Source organism: Vespa mandarinia, chromosome 5, assembly GCF_050613455.1.
Source record: "Vespa mandarinia isolate Hongniang chromosome 5, ASM5061345v1, whole genome shotgun sequence".
Lineage (NCBI taxonomy): Eukaryota > Metazoa > Arthropoda > Insecta > Hymenoptera > Vespidae > Vespa > Vespa mandarinia.
This window is the reverse complement of record NC_140814.1, coordinates 1,463,217-1,485,000: the sequence shown is the minus strand read 5'-3', so window position 1 is coordinate 1,485,000 and position 21,784 is coordinate 1,463,217. Positions and strand designations below refer to the sequence as shown.

General features: G+C 29.7%; 4 protein-coding genes across 23 annotated transcripts in view; 2 read left to right on the top strand and 2 right to left on the bottom strand.

The window, feature by feature from the left end:
* The window catches only part of Ncc69 (sodium chloride cotransporter 69), a 10,868-nt gene extending 7,868 nt beyond the window's left edge, over positions 1-3,000 (bottom strand). For 2 of the 11 annotated variants that reach the window (XM_085656841.1, XM_035881043.2), the window contains exons 1-2: positions 2,771-3,000; positions 273-653 (exon numbers count right to left, since the gene is read on the bottom strand). In XM_085656841.1, coding sequence (XP_085512967.1) covers positions 273-539 — 267 coding nt within the window. In that variant the 5' untranslated portion in view covers positions 540-653; positions 2,771-3,000. Of the gene's footprint in view, positions 1-272; positions 654-856; positions 1,073-1,837; positions 1,990-2,193; positions 2,395-2,706 lie in introns of those variants that run through there. The other 9 variants (XM_085656843.1, XM_085656842.1, XM_085656844.1 and 6 more) reach the window with 9 other exon arrangements.
* Positions 3,001-3,481: 481 nt separating this feature from the next.
* Positions 3,482-5,230, bottom strand: LOC118448145 (ubiquitin-like protein 7). The gene is made up of 4 exons (XM_035880997.2): positions 4,872-5,230; positions 4,554-4,759; positions 4,338-4,474; positions 3,482-4,229 (listed from the first exon to the last, which is right to left on the bottom strand). Exons 1-4 carry the CDS (start codon positions 5,014-5,016, stop codon positions 3,614-3,616), a joined length of 1,104 nt encoding a protein of 367 aa, XP_035736890.2. The 5' UTR covers positions 5,017-5,230; the 3' UTR covers positions 3,482-3,613.
* On the top strand, positions 5,213-10,420 carry LOC118448146 (oxysterol-binding protein-related protein 9-like). Of its 10 annotated transcripts, none has more exons than XM_085657169.1 (9): positions 5,252-5,788; positions 5,918-5,957; positions 6,162-6,422; positions 6,490-6,544; positions 6,676-6,759; positions 6,850-6,969; positions 7,127-7,230; positions 8,164-8,324; positions 8,462-10,419. In XM_085657169.1, exons 3-6 carry the CDS (start codon positions 6,375-6,377, stop codon positions 6,912-6,914), a joined length of 252 nt encoding a protein of 83 aa, XP_085513295.1. In that variant the 5' UTR covers positions 5,252-5,788; positions 5,918-5,957; positions 6,162-6,374; the 3' UTR covers positions 6,915-6,969; positions 7,127-7,230; positions 8,164-8,324; positions 8,462-10,419. The 10 variants fall into 10 exon arrangements, with proteins under 10 accessions (XP_085513290.1, XP_085513294.1, XP_085513295.1 ...); XM_085657167.1 differs by having other exon boundaries at positions 5,259-5,788; positions 5,918-6,056; XM_085657164.1 differs by having other exon boundaries at positions 5,213-5,365; positions 5,528-6,422.
* Positions 10,421-11,939: 1,519 nt separating this feature from the next.
* On the top strand, positions 11,940-16,114 carry LOC118448148 (solute carrier family 12 member 8). Its single transcript, XM_035881001.2, has 10 exons — positions 11,940-12,676; positions 12,748-12,928; positions 13,001-13,146; positions 13,213-13,444; positions 13,516-13,717; positions 13,792-14,026; positions 14,106-14,423; positions 14,505-14,660; positions 14,738-14,916; positions 15,003-16,114. Exons 1-10 carry the CDS (start codon positions 12,488-12,490, stop codon positions 15,160-15,162), a joined length of 1,998 nt encoding a protein of 665 aa, XP_035736894.1. The 5' UTR covers positions 11,940-12,487; the 3' UTR covers positions 15,163-16,114.
* Positions 16,115-21,784: the final 5,670 nt, after the last annotated feature.

The window sequence follows — 21,784 nt, the reverse complement described above, 5'->3', positions numbered from 1 at the left end:
ACCTTTCATGCTTGAACGCTGTTTGTTCAAATATTGAAAGCCAATTTTAGAAACTTCTAATCTATGATAGTAATATATATATATACACATATAACTTTCAAAAATTGATATTTTCTTGATCAGCATTCATAAGAAATTTTGATAAAAGGTAGAAGAGCCTTTTTCACGCCTATAACGAAGGAAGAAGCATTGGGTGGAGGAATATTATAGAGAGGGATAAAAAAAGAATAAAAAATTAAAAAAAGTAGAAAAAGAGTTTCATTTCGCGTTACCTTGTTAAGAAGGGTAGGATTGTGGAGTTCATCGAGCGAGGGTCTGTGAGCAGCCTGGATACTCATAATATTCCTATAATTGTCGAGCCTAGGTAAAGCTTCCCTCGTCATGTGTCTCAGGGATTTTTTCGTTTCCTGTTCGCCTAAAAGACTGGTGCGACCTTCGACGCTGTCCACTCGGTTCACGTGGAATCTCGTTCTTCTAAGAGGATTCAGCTCCACCGTCTCGGAATCTGTGTCCCCGTTTATACCATTTTCATGCGCCATTTTTCTTCCTTTTAGAATTTCTTTAAAAAATTCCTTACAAAACTTGTCTCTCTCTTTCGTAGAACGTTTGATTTATTAAGGAATCTTCACCGATCACCGATCTTCTTTGAATTCCTGCCAACAAGAATGATCCTTTTAACTATGTGATTCATGAAATAAGAAATAAAAAGAACAACGTAATAAGCGCGATTCTTTTTCTACGAAGTTGCAATCCTCGAGCGATCGATCGATCGACGGCCAATCATACTGCCCTTGGCCGGTGATCACAATTAGTTAACGAGTACCGCATGACTTATGCTAGACAATTATGAAATTACACTTGTTTATTTCTCAGCGCATGCATAATTACTGTCTCTTAGCACGTTAATGTGCGGAGTCATTTAATCATCGAATTAACTGCTCCTTTGGTACAATCCACGTTTCCACGCGAGTGAACACTTCTTCGTCTTATTATTTAAGTCTTCTTATTCTCTCGACACCGACTTAATTAATCGACCAAATTGATAAAACGTGTAATACGCATGTGTCACATTATATTTGAAATTCTAACGACGAAATGATATATCGTTAAACCTCGACGATATTCGTACATATTCGAACGACGATAATCGATTTATATGTACATTCGATACGCGATATCTCGAGATTTGTTTGAAAATAAAATTATGTTTTCACGCTGATATTATGAGTCCTCGTATGTATGTATGTATGGTTATAAAAAAGAACAAAAAAATCGAAATATCAATAGCGAACAAAAATTTTCATTAGATTTGAAAAGAAGAAGAGCACGTATCTTTAAATAAAGGACAGAATTAATAAAATGTTATAAAAATACTTTGAATAATTAATTAAACCGTTTCAGTAGGAACAAGTATATGTATATACATACATTGAAATAACGACAATCGATTTAATTAGATCAAACAAGACGTTTTCTTCTATTTGCATTTCTCTTGTCGCCGATTCATTAACCATTTGTATACTTTAATAGCGACCTCGAAATTTACGGTGAGAGTTTAATGTATTCAAGGACGAATGAAATTTCTTTCTTTTACGCATTTCAATCCGTACGTACACACATATATATATATATATATATATATATATATATATTCTCAAAAATGGAAACGCATTCTTACAAAGACACCATCTTAGACGACGATAACGAATGATCGATTTTAATCACTGAATGAATCTTATTGAAATCGCATAAGAAATCGCAAAAAAAAGATCGTTCTCAGTTGAAAATGTCGTTAACCTAGAATACGATTTAAATGGACATGCATGCTCGAACTAACCATGCCAGCAGAACTTTTCTAACGTCTACGGAATTCGATCGAACGAGAAATTAATCGTTACAATATAAATTAGTTCCAAGAAGAACATATATAATCATGACTTGCCGAATACGTAATATATGATCGCTCGATCGTAGGAAAAGGAAACGCACTAGTTGAATAGAGAATATTCTTTTTTTGATCATTTGAAAATACGAGCGGGATCTAATGAAAGATGCCGGAGAGAGACAGACAGGCAGACAGAGAGAAAGAGGAGAAGGGGGGAGAGAAAGAGAAGGAAAAAATAAAGAAAAAAAGAAGAAGCAGAGAATAGTGCGAAGAGGCTGACTGCCTTGATCTCTCTTATTACGACTCACGGGTGAAAAATAGTTCCATCGTCCAGGTAAGAAGTATAGATATTTGTTGAAAAAGGCGCCGCACCTTTTTCTCCTCATAATGAGCCAACGAGGAAGAAGAGGAAGAGAAGAAGAAGAAGAGGAAGAACTCAAAAATTCGTGCTCGGGATAACGTCCCTCTTCTAACGGTGTCAATTCTTCGCCATTGCGTGCAACATATCACTGAAAATCATATGGCAAGGGGTTGAATTTAAAAAAAAAATATAAATAAATAAAAAAGGGAAGAAAACAGAAAAAAAGAAAATCGTTACCGCGCTCTGGCGTCATTTTTACGAAAGAACCTTCGAAAGAATCGGTTATATTTTGTAACGAGAGAGAGAAAAATACGAAACAAATCTATGATTTAATAAAAGAATGATCGCTTCCCTTATTACGACAATTATTTTTCGTATTTAGTCTTTTATATATATATATTTATGTCTAATATATGCGTCTGCCTGTCGATAATACAATCAACAGAATATACAGTACTACCCTTGCGTATAACCTTCTAACGAAGACAAATGTAATTCCCATCTTCTTCGCCTTCTGTTCGTACCTTTCTGTTCCAGATTGTATAAATCTGATGTCTATGATGAGTTCCGTTATAAATATCGACACGATCGCGTCTCTCTTTATACACGTGCGATTATTGGACATACACACGCGTACTTGACCGGGAGCCGGGTGTAACGGACGCTCTTCTCGCCTGCGCAATTCGAGAAATTCCCTCCGAGTGTTCTAACGACGCGACAGTTCGATTGTCACTGACAACCTCTAGGGAGAAGAGCAGTAAGCGGTTACCCTCTCTCCATCAAGTATTCTGCTACCACCACCACCGCTCCACTACCACCCCTACCATTCGGTTACTCTTTGTTACTCGACTACTATGCCCTATTACTTCAGTCATAAATATCACGCTGCTAGTTAAAACGAATCTAAAACTTTCTTCCATTATTGAACGATGTCCATTAATTTGTTTTCAATTACATCATATTATTATCCGTGTTCCAAGAATAATGTATGCGATTAAAAAACATATGTATTTTTTTTTTTTTATAAAAATATACAATAAATAAATTTATAATATTTCATATGTAACTTTTTTTAATTGCTTCTATTTTCCTTAATTTCTTATATATATATATATCCAACATCTATATGTATATTATACAATTTCCTTATTATTAATTAACTTTTTTTTTGATAAGATAATTTAAACAAATAACAATAAATAACGAAAACATAATCTTTTTTAAGAGAACATTTACTTTATACATGTTTAATTTTATATAATCCTATTAGCAATTGTTAACAAAGTATTTAGATTAATAAGAAATTTTGAAATGAGATAAGAAGATCTTATTGGTGATTTTGAAAATGAGCTTTTATTATAAATTTCCTAATTATCACTAAAACTATTAAATACAAGTTCGATCGCCGCTTGTACATTCCCATTTGTTAGTATTAAAGCTTGAACATTAGTATTATCGTCTTGAAGGCCCATTTCGTGCATTTGCGCCAATTGTCTTTGTAAATCTGTAGATTCTGGAAGAGTGGGATGTAACATAGGTGATAATGAAGTTGGAGCTGTTGGAGCTGCTGGAGCTGTTGAAGCAGGAGTCGTTGCAAATGCTTGTTGCATAGCTTGTGTAAACATCTCGGTAGTTATAACACCTGAATTTGTACTACTAGCTGATGTAGAAGATGGAGAGTTTGATAATGGAAAAGCGCGACTTCCCGCTCTTGAAAGAGCAGCCGCAAGTCGTGCTGTAGTAATAGTGTTCGATGAATTAGCAGATAAATTCGATGGTTGAGTAGAGTCTGAGGATTGCGAAGAATCTCCAGCCATTTCTTCATCATCGCTCAAATTATCTAAACTGTAAGAGTACGCGGTAGGTGGTGTATTCAACATGGAGGAATTAGAACCAGCAGTAGCATTGTTATGAGCTTCTTCGTGTACAGCAGCAGCTAAATTTTGTGCAGCTTCTATAAGTACTGGATGTAATTCAGCAATTCTGTAATATAGTTAAATAAGTTAATAATAAAAATACTAACATTATGCGATTTAATATATTAGTAAAGATTTATTGATAAATGTATAGATGTATTGATAAAAATCTTGCCTTTTAATAGTATCTATATCTGTAAAATGACCCATTAGATCAGGATCTTGTAACATAGCAATTGCAACAGAGTCTTCATGTAATCCAGGAGATGATGAAATAATGTTATCTATAACTTCTGGTCTTTTACTTAAACGCTGAAATACATTATGCGAGAATCTTTACTTTAGTTACTTATATATTTAGTTAAAAGTATATTATATTATTGATAATTACATGTAAAGCGCTTCTAAATGCAGGATTTTCAATAAAAGATTTAAATGTAGAAGCCAGCTGTAGAATACTTTCTTCTGATATATATTTTATTGGTACTGGAGGTTCTACTTCCTTTTTCATTAAAACATGCACCATTGCACCACTTTTAAGTCCACAAGCTTCTAAAGTTATGTCATCTTCCAGAATACATCCACAATATATAAGCTCTGTTTAATAACACGTTATTAAATAATAAAGATTTGAAAGATATGAAATCCAATGATAAAGATAGGTTAAAAAACTGAAATTTCTAAATTAAAAATGAATTAATTTTCTCACCAAATGATTCCTTAGATAAATTAACTTTTGCTGCAGTCTTGTATCTTAAATCTTCTACTCTATTTTTTAAATTAATATCGCGTAATTTGATAGTTGTCAAATTTTGTGAATTCAATCGTATGCCTAGTACTAATTCTGAACTCATAATGACTTATTAAATTAACTTTTAAATAATTTAAATAAATAAAACAATATTTTTTGCTAAATATTGTTGTGTACTGGCTAATAGCTCGAAATAAAATAAATAATTCTAAACTACACTACTTTTTCTTTGTTTGCAATAACACGTATCATTGACTGATTAGGCAAAATGGTAGTTCATAAATTTCTTTGTGTATGAATTACATAGATGGCGATTCATTACAATGCCATAAAAAATTATCTATAAATCTGTTCAAAATAATATGGACTTTAAATGCTTTATTATTAACGTGAAAAGAAAATTTTGATCTTTACAAAGGAATTTAGTTGAATATTATTTAATAAAAAAATAGGTGGATTTATATACATTTGCTTCAACGATTTTAATAATTTAAATACTTTTTAATAAAAATATTTTCATATTTAAGATTTGTATGAGTGCGAAAAGAAAAAGAGTTCACAATAAATATTTAAAAAATGCAATTTGATATTTGAAATTATTTTATATTTGTTAGGTTGGATTGTTCCCATGTAAATACTGTGTAAATATTCGATCGAGCCTGACATGTGTTTACGAATGAAATTGTTCGTTACAGATTAGAACTTGATTCCAAGGTTTATATTTATAAGTTTCCACTCTGATTTTTATATAAATTCTAATAGTCATAATCAGCAAGAGCGCAACAAATAATGTCGACGATGAAAGGTTCACTCAGTAAATGGACAAATGTTAATAGATGGCAATATCAGTGGTTTGTTTTAGATGTCAGATAATGGTGATTTATTATCATATTATATTGTGAATATCGTTTAAAATTTATATAAAATCTATAAAATATATTAGTATTCTTTATAAGTTACACCCTTCGTTATAAATTCGCGGGCTTTTTAAATAATTTAATTAGGTTTTATGCGTGGTGCTCGTGGAAGATGTGGATGATAGAGGTACTGATGATGAAAATGACAATACATTTACAATAACTACATCATCATACAAAGATGATCCGAAAACTTTTCATTTTCAAATACGTAATGATGAAGAACGTAAACGTTGGATCCATGCTCTAGAAGATACAATACTGCATTACTCGCATGCAGTATGATTACAAACACATCATTTTATTTTTTTCTATATGTTATTTCATACAGGTATATAGAAAAATTATATATGAAATTCAATGATGAGATCCAAAAATATCACCACCCAAACAAGATTTCAATCATGAAATGGCAAAAGCAGATGCTTATCTTCAACTGTTAATTGATCAAATAAAATTAATTGAAACAAAATAGGAAAGTATAGAGACAGAAAATGAAGAAAAGCAAGAAAGTTATGCAGTAGTTTTGACACAAGCAAATGCAATGCTGAATTCTGTTAAGCATATCATCGTCCAATTACAAATTGCAAAGGTATTGTAGATATTATATATTTCATTCTTTTAAAGCCAACTTTTCATTCTCTTGCGAATAATTTCAGAACATAGTTATTCCTGTTAATGGTATATATAGAGGACCTACTGATACAATGAATGGTACACCACCTATGAATTATGATATTTATTTGATTATTTTCATGTAAATTGTTCATTTTGTTGTAATTGTGTATTGTGTTGTTGATTGTGTGTTGTAATTTTTCGAATATTGATTTATGAAATATTTATAGTTGCAGTTATAGAATCAACAGTGCAAATTGATATTGAATTGGATTCAAAATATACAGAATCAAGAATACCTAATTTATCCAATGGTTGATATTCTACTTAATTTATATTTAAAAATATTAAATTATTACATTTATAGAAATTATTAAGTGTACTTTATTATGTTTTAATTGTAGATAATAGAGATATTCCAGTATTTCAATTTTTATATTCCTTATCGAATGAAGATGAAGATTATTGATGCTGCTGATGATTTGTCATCTCCCTTGACAGCACAAAATCATATCATACTATAAGTATATTTATTTCATATTTTTATACAAAATTGATTGAAATATTAAGAATTTAATTAAATGAAATACTAACAAATATTAATATCATATTAACAAATTAATATAAAGATGTGTATATAAATTATTTAATATTATAACGCATTAACACACTGTGTAATAGATGATGAAGTGATCGTTTTCAATCAATTAGAGAAATTGCTGGAGATATGCGTAAACAATCTCCATTATTACCTATAAAGGGAGATGGTTCTGTAGACTATGATGGTAAGTACCTATTAATTATTCTACAATATAATAAAAAGAACATGAAAATAAAACTGAATTTACAATAGCTGCGAAACACTTTAATCATATAACAAAATGATGTTATTTTGTTTCATTTGTTGTATGTATATATTTTTATTAAATATTTAATATCAATTTCTTTTATATATTGTAAAAATTAAGAAATAGGATAGTAAACATTTCTTTTTTCCAAAACTCTTACTCAATTTGCAATGAATATGCTGTTCTCTAGAATGTGTTTTAAATGTCGATAATACAAATTTATCGGAATTGACTTTACCGAATGCTGTGATTATTCATTTGATAGTATGCTCCATAATATGTGAAATTCTGTGTTGTATGGATAGTCAATTTTCTTTGAGAAATTTAATAATTAATTTTAGAAAGAACAATTGAATCTATATTGGAATATTACAAAACATATAATAATAGTAAACTATTATACAGTTATATGAAAGTTTTATTGATCTTTGTTTTATATATGATCAAATTATTCATGATTTATAAATATCATAAAATATATTATAAATACAATAAAGTATTTTGCATTAACTATAACTAATTTTGACAGAAGTGAGAGTTTTTAGGAATCGATACTAATTAGTATATTTAAAAAAAATAAGTTAGTATATTTAAAAAAATAGTATGTTATGCATTCATTTTTCAAAATGTAGAGTTAAGTTGATAATAGACATTAAAAAATATAAATCCGATCATTGACTTATTTTCAAAATAAGAAAATACCTATTAATGTATAAATATTGCAATTGTATTATATTTTTTTATGATAAAATGTGTGTATCTAGCCTTATACGAGGAAGAGCTAGACAGAAAATTAGTATCTTTAAATTTTTAAAAATATACTTAATAATTAACATTTTTTTAAACTCAAATTATCATCTTTCATTTTAGTGGATTCCATGGAAATTCATGGATCAATTGTAACATCTTCTGTCACAAGTAAAAATTGATATGGGTTTAATCAAAGTTGCATTGTTTACCTTTATTTTGGAACGTAGATTGCTTCTTGAAATGTATGCAAATTATTTTACTCATCCTGATCAATTTGTAAGGTAAATATGATTTACTTGAAGAATAATATTATAAAGATATTTATAAAAGAATAGCATTGCATGCTATGACGACAGAGAAAGAATGGTACGAGTAGTACGTTGGTATTTATGCAATTTTCATTTTGGCTTCACCACAGAGTGGAGACCCAAGCTTCAACACGTGGAGTTTGGTGCATTTAGAAACTCATGAGCTGATGGTAACTCTCTTCTAAAATTCACGTTCTGGGAATGATCTTCTAATCGAAATTTTGAGCAATAAAACGAAGTCCATGGTAGAACTTTTAATCGTGGCAAACACTCAGGGCTGTGTCCTCCAATGCATTCACGAGTTTTTTTTCTCTATCCTATCCGTACTCGTATGTAAAATCTTCGATGATAAATCAAGTTGTCGGCGATACATTGGACCTGCGCCGATATATCGAATTCTCGACAAGCAATCACCGGCAGATGAAGAAAAATAAAGAAGGAAAAGAAGGGAAGGAGAGAAAAAGAAGAAAAAAATTAGTTGAGAAAGAGGAGATAGAAAAGAATAGTGAGAGAAGAAAATTAGTAGGAAAGTGAAGAAGGTTAGTCAGAAAAAGACAAAAGAAGAAGAGGAAGAGAAAAAGAATTAGTAGAGAAGAAGAGAAAGCGAAGATGAGATGAGAAGAAGAAAAAGCGAAGATGAGAAGAGTAAAAGAGAAAGCGAAGATGAGAAGAGAAGAAGAGAAAACGAAGATGAGAAGAGAAGAAGAGAAAACGAAGATGAGAAGAGAAGAAGAGAAAGAGAAGAAAAGAAAATCGGAATATGCGCGCGCGCGAGTGAAAATGATGGAATTCAGAACAAGAGGTAGACATATCGAATATTGTTTTACTTGAACAAAACCAGAGTAGCAAAATCAAGCTCGATTTTTCTTTATTGCAAGGAGATCAGCCCAAGGCCTCTCTCAAAGATCTATACCTAAGTGTCCTTCCCAAGAGTCCCATCCAAGAGTTCTGCAAAATACTAAGACAGTAGCCTTCCCAACGGCCTACACTCGAGGGCTTCACTCAAGGATCTCACCTTTCTAGAGAAACTAGAATAATTAATTTGGAATAATTATTTAAACTATTACATGCAATTATTTGCTCAGCAGAACTTGCGTTATATAATTTAGATATAGATTTAGATATATCGCAAATAATACCGACTCGGATCTTACCACGTGAAGGTTACTGTATTTGGAGATTCACAGTACCAATAAAGTAAGCATTAAAAAATGCATCGTCTAAAAATTACTCAGCTTTTATATTATTATTATTCTTTTAAAATCGAGTAAAATCTCAATTACGTTCAATGCCTTTTAGAAGAAAGCGTGAAAAATCAATAATACGATGAGATTAATTTATCTTAATCAAAAAGTAAAGAAAAATCGTTTTGCATTTCATTTAATAGAAAAGATCTTACATTCTTCTAAAAATTTGAATATAAAATAAAAAAATAAAAAACAAAAAAAACTGCGATCAATACAATCGACTTTAAATCAATACTATCGCGTTATATATTGCTCATATATACGTTTTATTATCTTCTTCGTATATACCACAAATATACCTCGCATATACCACAAATAAATCTATATTCCTATAAATGCAAATTTCAAATATTCATAATTTTGATATATTTCTTAACCTATATTGAATTATTTTTATCGAAAAATGAAAAATTTTGAATCCTTAATCGCTTCCTGCTATTGAAAATATTATGGAAAAACTATGGAAACGCTATGGAAAAAAGAGCATGACGTATATTTAAGGATACTTCTTTCATCCTTATGTGCAATGCCAGTGTTCTCCAAATTGTTATTTTCTATTCGTTTCGTAATCTTAAAAAGCCCTAATTTAATGACTCTAATATTAACACTTCGTAGCAATGACTATAATATAGATCTTGATTTTATAAGAATGAAATTATGAATTTAATTAAACTTTACAAAAGAAAAAGTGAATAATTTATGACTTGATTTTAATATAAATTAAAACAATATTATGAATATTATTAAATCTTAGAAAAGAAAAATGCGAAAAATTTATTACTCGACTTAAATAATAAAAATGCATAAAATATAAAATAATTCTGTTCGCATAAACTTTACTGTTTTTTTTTATACATATAGTCTATGAAATTGTTAAAAAAGCAAAAAACTTCAAACAAACATTGCTTTTGCTTCGCGATATTTTTATTTTTATTTTTATTTTAGCGATACAAAAACTTAATTTCATTGCTTTATGCACAATTGCAATGCTGTTCTAAAACAGAAAAATAAAAGAAAAAATTATTTTTTAGTTATAAGAAAAAATTGTAAAAATTATTTATCAAATGTTTAATGGAAAATATACTTTATCTAGATGATAAGTTGTTGTTGCGCGATAAATATCCTGCCTTAAAATATAATATATCTTGTAAAATATACTTTTTCTGTGTTGTTACTGCAGGATAAGTATCCTGCCCTAAGACAACGAAGTCCATTTTTGTTAATATTAGATGAAAGTGTACATTTCAAATTGTTTAAGTAATCTTACCTGTTGGGAGAGGGAGTGGTTCGATCTTTACTCGTTGAAATCCAAAAGAAAATTCTTTTAATAAAAATCAAAGTGAAAAATTCATTTTTGTTTACGTAAACAGCTAATGACCGCAGGTTCAAATTTTTTACTCTATATAAATATTAATTTAATTCTATTTTATATTTAATACATATTTCGAGCTATGAAATGTTTAAGCAAATGTACTATTGTTTAAATATTAGTTAACTATACTTCCTATACATTATACATTGTTAAAATAATTATGAAATTATTATAAAATTATATATTATTTTTATGATCCTTTAGCATGAACGATTGAACACGTATTTGTTTATTTTTTCCATGGAACCATCAGTTGAAAACTCATTAAAATGCCTGAATGATTTACCATCATGGCTTTTTCGTGTGAGCATGACAAAACACGTGTTTCCTTGCATTTGGAATAGATTAAAAAATTTGAGTATCAGTTTATACATACAAACAAGGCAACAATCAACTACTTTACGGAAACAAAATACACACATTCTAGCGTTTATATAAAAATCAGGAGATAGAAACTTCTTTTCTTTTGCCGTAAAGTTTAAAAAGCGCTACTATACGTAACTTTTATTTCACAAAAAATGTCGAAAACAGTGTTTATTCCAACAACGAGTCCAGGAGTAAATTTTAATCGTTTTTGATGAGCAAGATCTTATTTTAAAGATAAAGGTTTAAGCGAGAATATAGCTTTTATTAAAAAATAAAAGGATTTTTAAAAAAGTTTTATTTTTATGTATGAACTATTTTCGAAAAAACACCATTCTTTCAGACGATTTTTTTCAAAAAAAATAAAACTTTTTTAAAATTTCGGAAAAGCTATGTCCTTGGTTGAATCTTCATCTTTAAAATGTAGTCTTATTCATCAAAATTGATGAAGAATTATTGCTGAACTTATTGTTGACGTAAACCATTATAAAATCAGGAGTAATAAACAGTCTTAAACAACATGCGAATACTTGGAAATGTCTCAAGTATGATGTCAGCGTTCATTTTTGAACGGAACACAGGGGATTCTAATATATCTACAGTTAGCTCTATAGTCAAACGCAGATTAATATTATAGAAAGCAACATGGTTGCTGTACATTGGAAATACACGTCACCATTTCGCGATATCTTTCACTTGATAGCAGTGATCTAAAATATTGATATAAAAAAGAAGTTATCGAGGATTTTATTTCGAGATGTTATTGTGCATGGAAACAATATTAAAAACTGCGTATCTTTAGTGAAACATATTTCCTAACCTATAACAAATATGCTGGTGTCTAAATATATTTAAGTTTTCTTATTAGTATTAATGTGTCCAATGTTATGTTATATTTTGCTCAATTATATAAAATTCATCTAGTTGCATATGCCTTAAAATATGCGATATAGAAAGATTTTACTCAACGAATACATCAAATGCATTGCTGTTTAAAGTAGTAATAGTTATTACACTGTGATTTAATGGGCAACTTTTTTAATTTATTTAAAAGAGGATTTGACATTGAAAGAAGAGTAGATATTTTTCTTAGATATATTTCAATGAGAATTTTGTGACTGAAATATCTATATTAACTGCTATAATAAGGAATAATGGGACCAAATAACGAAGATCAAGTTTCAAGTAGGGATCCTAACGATGACAGAAATGTTGATTGGTCCAAATATGGTTTACATAATACAGAAATGCAAAGAAATTCACAAAGAAATAATGGAAGCTATGAAGAATTTGGTTCAGAAATGTATCAAACTGGAGCAAATGAATTGTTTGCTCAAGAGTATGTAAGTATCTTAATAGATTATAACAATATCTAATTTTTTTATTTTATTTCTTTAATATTATATATTATCAGAGTGCTGATCCATGGTGGAAATCCAATTTTTTTATATCACAACCGGTATTATTTGGTACTTGGGATGGTGTTTTTACTTCTTGTCTAATCAATATTTTTGGAGTTATTGTATTTTTAAGATCTGGTTGGATAGTTGGTCAAGCTGGAGCTTTAAATGCAGCACTGATCATTTTTTCTACAGGTAATAGTAATAAGACCACATGATTTATAAAAGTGTCTTTATATTATATCTTATTGAGCATAATATTTTCAGTTAGTATTGCACTAGTAACTGTATTGTCTGCAGTGGGTATATGTGAACGATGTAGAGTAGAAAGTGGAGGAGTCTACTTTTTGTTATCTCATGTATTAGGATCAAGATTTGGTGGATCTATTGGTCTTCTTTACTGTTTTGGACAGGTGGGAAATAATTAGTGTAATAGTTACTAAGAAATGAAATAGAGTATATTATAAATTTTATTTCAGGCTGTAGGTTGTGCTTTAAACGTTCTAGGATTTGGAGAATCTATGGCAGGTTTAGTTGGTTTAGATTCTGCTTGGGCCCAGAGAGGTTTTGCTTGTGCTGCTGTTATTTTGTTATCTGCGATCAATATAGCAGGTGTAAAGTGGGTCATTAAGTTACAGTTCGTACTTCTTTTAATATTACTCCTTGCTGGGGTAGATTTCATGGTTGGAAGTTTCACACACGAAGATCCCAGTGAGATTATTTGTCAAGTTATAATATAATATATGTATCTGACAGATAATATTTATAATTAATTGTTACAGATGCTGGATTTGAGGGGTGGTTGTCTGGAAATTTACGAAACAACACTTTTCCTGATTATCAAGATGGTTATAATTGGTTCACAGTTTTTGGTGTCTTTTTTCCTACAGTTACTGGTGTTTTAGCCGGTATTAATATGAGTGGTGATTTGAGGCATCCATCAACTGATATACCACATGGTACATTGGCAGCTTTGGGAACTGGGTAGGAATTGTTGATAAAAAAAAAGTAAAATATAATGAATATTAAATTTAATAATATGATGGATCAATTTTCAGAACAGTACTATATCTTTGTTTCTCACTATTCTTGGCAGCAACATGTACTAGGACTGCTCTTCTTACAAATTTTATGATAGCATCAACGGTTTCTGCAATTTCAGTACTTCTTCTTGCTGGTCTTTATGTATCTTCATTTAGTAGTTGTTTAGGTGCAATGTATGGTACACCTCGTGTTCTTCAGTCTATAGCTAGTCAGAATGTTATTCCAGGAATAAGTTGTTTACAAAGAGGAGTAAGTACAATATTGTTATAACGTTTTAAAAGATTTTGCAAATAGAGTGATAACAAATTCACCGTACAAATTATTTTAGAGAGGACCAAATAAGGTGCCTATTTATGCTATGTTGGTTGTGGCTGCAGTTACATTAACTTTTATAATTACTGGTCAAATTAATACTCTTGCACCTATTGTAACAATGCCATTCCTTCTAACATATGCGTGTTTAGATTACGCTTATTTTGCACTTGCTCAAACTTTTGATATTCGATATATGAGAGAACAAAGATTCAGAACGCAATCTCCGACATTTGATCGTAATTATGGTTCCGCTAGTAGGAATAATTCTTTAACAGAAATAGATAATGACTTAGATAGTTTATTTCCTGAGAGAATAAGGCATAAAAATTTGGTGAGTGTGTCTATGTTTATCTAAAATACGTTTATTATAAAGTAATAAACTTGATAAAAAACGAAATATTTTATATAATAGAGAAGCTCTAGCATTTCTGAAAACAATGGATATGTAGATTCATCGCCGAGTTTAGAAGAAAACAGTACAAGTTCTATCGAACGAAAAGTTCATATACATAATAAATTGGGGAATTGGTATAGTCCTTTGTGTAATAGATGGTTTTCACTCTTAGGTGTAAGTATTCTGCAAAAAATTATACGTATTAGATATATTATAAAACACTATACATTAGCTTTTAATGAATCTTACAGTGTTTGGTAAAATTATTCATCATGTTTCTGGTTCATTGGGGTTATGCTATCGCAAACATTGTTGTCGTTTTCCTTGTATGGAGTTATGTAGGTCATGCTAATCCGGCCGTAAAGCCTGGAATTTCTGCTGAGTTTCAATTCTTCAAATGGTTAAGAACTTCATTGTTAAGACTTATGGGGTAATTAAGCGACTCGTAATTAATTCGTAATATTTCCTATTGTTGGAAATCTGATTGCATTTTGTAAATCTGTTTTTTCGTTATAGGAGAAAGGTTTATGATTATGAACAAATCGTTGTAACACCTGTACCACCGGGTGTTGAAATTTGTTCTGCACAATTGAACGAAGAAAATGAGGATTTTGCTGGAAGGCGACGATATCATCAAACGGCTACAGTTACAGGTCAATACGTAAACGTCGATTAGATTTCGATTTATGGAATTTTTCTTTGATACGTATGATTATAACTGATATGTATAATAAGATATACAATCTAATTGACGTTATGTAGAGATTTTTAATATATTCATAATTTTTGTTTAATACCTAGGAACAAAGCTATTTAACATCAGAAATCTGTGTTGTGTGTTTGTATCGTATATATATAATTTTACGTTACTCTTCTTGTTTATATTTTCATCGTCGTAATTCGTGTTAGATGCACACATACAACTAGTCGAATTAAAAATATATTATGTCCGCTTAAAAATATGTTTCAAAGCGTAAAATGCATTGATCGTTGATTAGTCTTACTTTGCGAAAAAACATTATAAAAGTGGTACTTGGAAAAAACATTTTCAGTGGTACATTCAATGAGTACGGAAAAATAATATAAGATTTGATATATGTAGTTAAGGGGTGGAAGGTTTCTAATCGGAATTGCAAAAATCTTTAATGATAATAACAATCTGAATAAATTATCAATTAATCGCTTCATAAATTTAATCTAAAATTAAAAACTATTAATGGATCAAAATGAAGTTAGAATTTAAAAAAAATTTATAATAGTACAATAGTCTCACGATATTCAAAACGTGAGATGTTACCAATAATTGAGGACATATAACTCTAATATATCTAATAGCTACAATTAGAATAAATTACACGCACAAAGGATATACGATGCTGCCAGAATTATTAATGCATTTAATGTGAATTGCAAATAACGTTTTTATCTTTCGATGAGTTGTTTTAGAATTTATCCCAGCTTTAGAATGAGATTATATTTATTCTTTTATATTAAATATAAAAGATGATTATTATTAATCATAGATTAGAGTCGTTTGTATATAAGCAAACGTAAAAATTTGTACTAATTGTAAGTATTCAAATAAGTGCTCTGTAAATAACGATTAATAATATATTTATATATTATTTAACATTTTTATAAATGTCAAGAGTGATGAAAGGTACAATCAAGATAAATACATTTGAAGAAAAAATCAATAAATGCTTTTCTATTATTTATCCTTCGTTTATTAGATAGAGAAATTAACTTTTTTTTTGTGCATTTTTTCACATTACTTCACACATTGTTTCAATGAATATAGATGAATTCTTTTTTTTTCTTTTTAATTAAAGGACCTTTCTGATTAAATGTTCCTAGTTTTTATGTGCTGAAGTCGCCTCTAAAATATTTCCCCATTTATTCTGGAACATCTTATTATATATACGTACGACTTATTTAATTGCATTATATCGCGTTATCGGATTTATTTCATCGATATATTTCAAATGGAATTATGTGTTACACGTAATAGATGGCATTATTTAATAAAAAATAATTGAATTATTAAAATTTGTCGGTTAAAATAAAATAATAAATTTGAAGTTCCACGAATACATGCATGCACGAAAATAATTGTAACACATGATATCTAATAGTCTAGGCGGTTCATCACCGCTAATTTTATAACAGTTTACGCCAACAATGAGTTCACGCATAATTCTTAACTGATTTTTATGAACAAAATCTCGTTTTAAAGATGAAGGTTTAAACGAGGAAATGATTTTTTCGAATTTTTGAAAAAGTTTTATTTACTTTGAAAACAATCGTATAAAAAAGTAGTGTTTTCTTTCAAGAATAATTTATGCTTAAAAATAAAATTTTTTAAAAAATACGAAGAAATGGTTTTCACGTTCAAAATCGGTTAAGAATTACGTCTGGATTCATTCGTGATGTAAATGCTATTTCCGACATTTTTCGTGACAAATAAGTTTCGTATAGTGGCGCCCTTTGAAATTTGAGATGAAAGAGAAGACCATATCCCCACTACTAATTTTCATATGTATGCTTGATTGCTATAACTTTTTTTTTTCTTTTGTGAAATAGACGATTGTCTGCCTGTCGTGTACTCTTAAATTTATGTTCAGATTATCTGATCCATTCCGAATGCGAGGAATTCGAGAAATAAACGGAGAAGTAATGATAAATCATTCGGGAATTTTAATGAGCTTTGGATAGACGATTCTATGGCAAAAATAAAGAAATATGTTTTCATTCGTTCACATTAAAGAGCCTTAATTCCTGAGTTTCTCAAGTTTTAGAAAAATTTGTAGTTCCTTTTATATTTTATATATTAATGATATAAAAGTTTCAAAAGCAACGTTTAATAGAATAACAAAAAGCATGTAAATTGATATAAATGCAGAAAATTCTGGTTTCGAAGTAGATGATATAGTCAGTTTTCTATTTTTCGTTTCTTTTTTTTACATATATTTTTTTGTATAAATGTATATATATTACTTTATGTATATATTATATATTATTTTAATAAAAGTTGAAACATGAGTTCGTTTTTATATTATATGAGATAGAATTTACAGCGCTGCTTTTTTTATCGTTTCTCCTTTAGTAGTCCATTTTATATAATTTTTATTACTACTACTACTACTACTATCACTACTACTACTAATAATAATATATAATATCAAAATATAATAATAAGTGTGTAATAATAGTGATAAGATGAAAAGATATACATATATTATATAAAATAATATTTGATATATAAATATTCTTTAATTATTATTCTTTACAAAATATTCGATAAAATTTTATTTTTTTTTGTCGCAAATTTATATAATAGTTATTATGTGGATTAATTATATTCATTTATTATTTATGGATTTATATCATAAAGTAGATGTGTATTGATGCTGTGTCGTATCTAATATCTATTATTGCAAGAGGTACACTACTATCAAAGAAGAATATAAATCTGAGGGACTGAAAAGTATGAGTTCATAGCTTACTGATAATACTTGCTCAAATCTACACCAACTCGGTTGTTATATTACGCGTGATAGAGCTATAACTTACACAAGTTTATACTGATACGATAGGCGCATGATGAAGGTGGTGTTTTCTGCTTGCGCTTGTAGTTCATATTTTGTCCATACTTGTCGCTAAAGTTACACACACTTAAAGTGAAAGGTGATGAACACTCCTAAAGGAAAAAAAAAAAGATAAAAGATCTTGTGAGAGATCGCAGAATGTTGAATGAGTGCATTTAAAATATGCTTTTTGTCCAAATATCTTATTTAAAGTAAGATATTTTAAGTAAGAAATGTTTTAAGTAAGAAATATTTTAAGTAAGAAATATCTTATCATATCTACGTTACCAATTATTCCATATTCTGATGCATAAAGTATTTTAATACAATCACGTAAGAGGCTCGTACATATGAGAGGGTTAATCACCTTGGACAACCACAAGATCAGTTCCCTATCTTGGAAGTTTTCGATGCATTTACTGACGTAAACTTATACACGTTTACGTTGCATTTCGTATTGATTTTAAATTGGTGATAAAATCATCATCTTGTCTTGCTCCATTTTGAAATTCTTATTCCCATAAATCGAATGGATTTTAAATATCGAAGATTAACAAGTTGTATTAGCAATTATTAATTGAAATAATAAAAAGGATATAAAATCAATGTGTATATATGATATGTACATAGATAATGTAACATAGTGATATTAAATCGATCGATGACCACGATACGTTTGACGAAAATTTATATTATCTCATTATTCAAGTATGTTTGACGTTCGATGAAATGCTATTTGTTGTTTGATATCGACAATAAACAATACGACAGATTAAATATTTATAATCCGTTATGACTTCGATCTATCATGGCTACGACTGCCGTGTATATCTACGTCAAATTTTCTCTAATTAATATCGGACGTCAATAGATATTTAGGTACTTAGAGCACGCTAATCAACTGATATCGACGTAATTGAATCGTCATTATCACTTCGTTGTTCAAAGGATAGTCACTTAAAAATTATGTGGAAATTACCGATCAATAAAGTAGAGGGAGAAAGAGAGATAGAGAGAAAAAGAGAAAGAGAGGGAGAGAGAGAGAGAGAGAGAGGAAGAAAGAGAGAGAGATCTTCACTATAAAATCAAAGATCGGATAGATTTGTTTTAATGAAACGACAAGCTATCGTGCACTTTCGTTCCTTTTCTTTTCGTTAATAAGAAGAGGAAACGGGGACGTGTCGACTAGCCGCAACAGGATTTTCTCTCCTATTTCCCATGACATAAGAAGAAAGCACTTCATTAATATACGGTATCTTCGTACGTGTACGCTTAGGTGTCATAGCGGCTCGAAAGAGAGAGAAAGATATAGAGATTTGAAATAAAAAGATAGATAGATAGATAGAGAGAGAGAGAGAGAGAGAGAGAGAGAGAGAGAGAGAGAGAGAGAGAGAGAGAGAGAGAGAGATTTGTAGTGGTGGGAGACGGTATATAGGGGATGGTGACGGTTTCGAGTGGTAGGTTCCAAATGGAGGGGGTAGTTTTCACCGGCGAAAGGTGGTGGAAGAGAGAGAGATAGAGATAGAATGTATAGCGGTGGGGTTGGATGCCCGGTGTGGGATCTAGTCGGATGTCGGATTCGTAGTGGAAACTTCAGTACGCGACCAGCCACCGACGTGTGTTACGGTCGGAGCTCCAGCGGAAGCTGCGAGGGCTGCCTGTCTGTCTTTCTCCCTCTATCTCCTCTATCTCTTTATTTTTTCACCGGTGAGAGAAAAATAGCACTTGATATATTTTATTTTATTTTATTTTTTCTTTCGTTACTTCTATTTTCTTTTCTTTTTTTTCGAAAACGATGACGACTATTTCCTTTTTCTCTCTTTGTCTGTCAGTCTCTCTCTTTCTCTTTTTGTCTATCTATTTCTTTTTCTCACCTTTATCTGTATCATCATCGTAACGCGTCGATCATCGACTTAACAAACGAAAAGGGTGATCTTCGAAAGATCGATGGAAACCGATGCGAGGAGAATGTTCTTCGTGATGTCATCAATGAATTTTTAGTGGATTCTTTCTCTTTCTCTCTCTCTCTCTCTCTCTCTCTCTTTTTCTTTCTTTCTTGTTGTCTTTAGAAAAAATCGAGCTTCGAAAGGAGGGTAGTATAGTGAGCCCTCTAACCACGTGGCTGCGGCTCAAAGTTAGTGCGTTAAAATAGAGAATTTGAATCTTTTCTTCGTCTCTTCATGATATTTTTTTTAATGATACTGCACGGACGAAAGTATAGGAATTCGTGACGTGTGAAAACTTTTCATGAAAAAGTTACGCTTGTTATTTATATTGTCTACGATTTAATCGACGTTTGGGAGATGCTCGTCGATATTCCGTCGTTCGATTATCAAGAACGATTCTTTTCGCGAAAGATCATGTGATTAATGGGTTACAGTGTTTCCATCCCTACTCCTTTCTCTCTCATAGCTTTTGGCCGAACACAATAACAGCATGAAGCCTCGTCGAACGGGAATAATAGAATCGTCGATTCGTTTTCTTCTTTCTTTTTTTTTACTTCCTCGTTTCTCATAAATAAAAAGAAAAAAATAAAAAAAATGGAGAGTTAAAGGGTGGGCCATGCCGGTATAGGAAAAAAAGAATCTCGTTAATCTCGCGAAGGAAAATGTCGTTTCGCTAAGAGTCGCAGTAACGAGGTGCCGTGTAATCGATATCGCGTCGATATTCTTTTTTTAGAACATTTAAGGAGTCGTTGTTCGCATAACATGTTTCACTTATAATATATTTTGCATCAGCGAATGAACGAAAAGAAAGAGAGAAAGGGACATTTGGGAGAAGTGTAAAAAAGGAAAAAAAAAGAATAAACTTGTCGATCTCTCGAAGTATTGGAAAAAAGATTTAAATTTTGGCGGGACTCGTAGATAGAAGAACGCGTTTGCTCGAGAGAGAATCGAAGGTGCCTGCCGTGTGTGGAGATTATTCGAAACTCCTCGGATAAGAACGCGAGGAACGCGCCGTTACGGGACTTTGTTCGATGGTGGTAGTGTACTCTTGGTGGTGTGATGGTGCCGGTTTGCGGTAGAACGCTTAACCGATGTTGGTGAGCCCATGGTATAGCTGGAGAAGTGTAAAAGTGGTAGTGGTAGTAAGCTTGTTAGAAATAGTGCATCATTGATAATAATAATAATAATAATAATAATAATAATAATAATAATAATAATAATAATAATAATAATAATAATAATAATAATAATAATAATAATAATAATAATAATAATAATAATAATAATAATAATAATAATAATAATAATAATAATAATAATAATAATAATAATAATAATAATAATAATAATAATAATAATAATAATAATAATAATAATAATAATAATAATAATAATAATAATAATAATAATAATAATAATAATAATAATAATAATAATAATAATAATAATAATAATAATAATAATAATAATAATAATAATAATAATAATAATAGTAATAATAATAATAATAATAATAATAATAATAATAATAATAATAATAATAATAATAATAATAATAATAATAATAATAATAATAATAATAATAATAATAATAATAATAATAATAATAATAATAATAATAATAATAATAATAATAACAACAATAATAACAATAATAACAATAATAACAATAATAACAATAGTAATAATAGTAATAGTAGTAGTAGCAGTAATAATAGTAATAGTAGTAGTCGTAATAATAGTAATAGTAATAATAATAGTAGTA

Coding starts and splice junctions, on each gene's coding strand:
- LOC118448146 (XM_085657166.1), top strand. CDS start 6,375: ATGCTGAATTCTGTTAAGCATATCATCGTCCAATTACAAATTGCAAAG. Junction 6,423..6,489: donor TCCAATTACAAATTGCAAAG/GTATTGTAGATA, acceptor GAATAATTTCAG/AACATAGTTATTCCTGTTAA. Junction 6,760..6,849: donor AATACCTAATTTATCCAATG/GTTGATATTCTA, acceptor TTTTAATTGTAG/ATAATAGAGATATTCCAGTA.
- LOC118448145 (XM_035880997.2), bottom strand. CDS start 5,016: ATGAGTTCAGAATTAGTACTAGGCATACGATTGAATTCACAAAATTTG. Junction 4,475..4,553: donor CATTTAGAAGCGCTTTACAT/GTAATTATCAAT, acceptor AATGTATTTCAG/CGTTTAAGTAAAAGACCAGA. Junction 4,230..4,337: donor GATATAGATACTATTAAAAG/GCAAGATTTTTA, acceptor ACTATATTACAG/AATTGCTGAATTACATCCAG.
- LOC118448148 (XM_035881001.2), top strand. CDS start 12,488: ATGGGACCAAATAACGAAGATCAAGTTTCAAGTAGGGATCCTAACGAT. Junction 14,661..14,737: donor GATGGTTTTCACTCTTAGGT/GTAAGTATTCTG, acceptor TGAATCTTACAG/TGTTTGGTAAAATTATTCAT. Junction 14,917..15,002: donor TCATTGTTAAGACTTATGGG/GTAATTAAGCGA, acceptor TTTTCGTTATAG/GAGAAAGGTTTATGATTATG.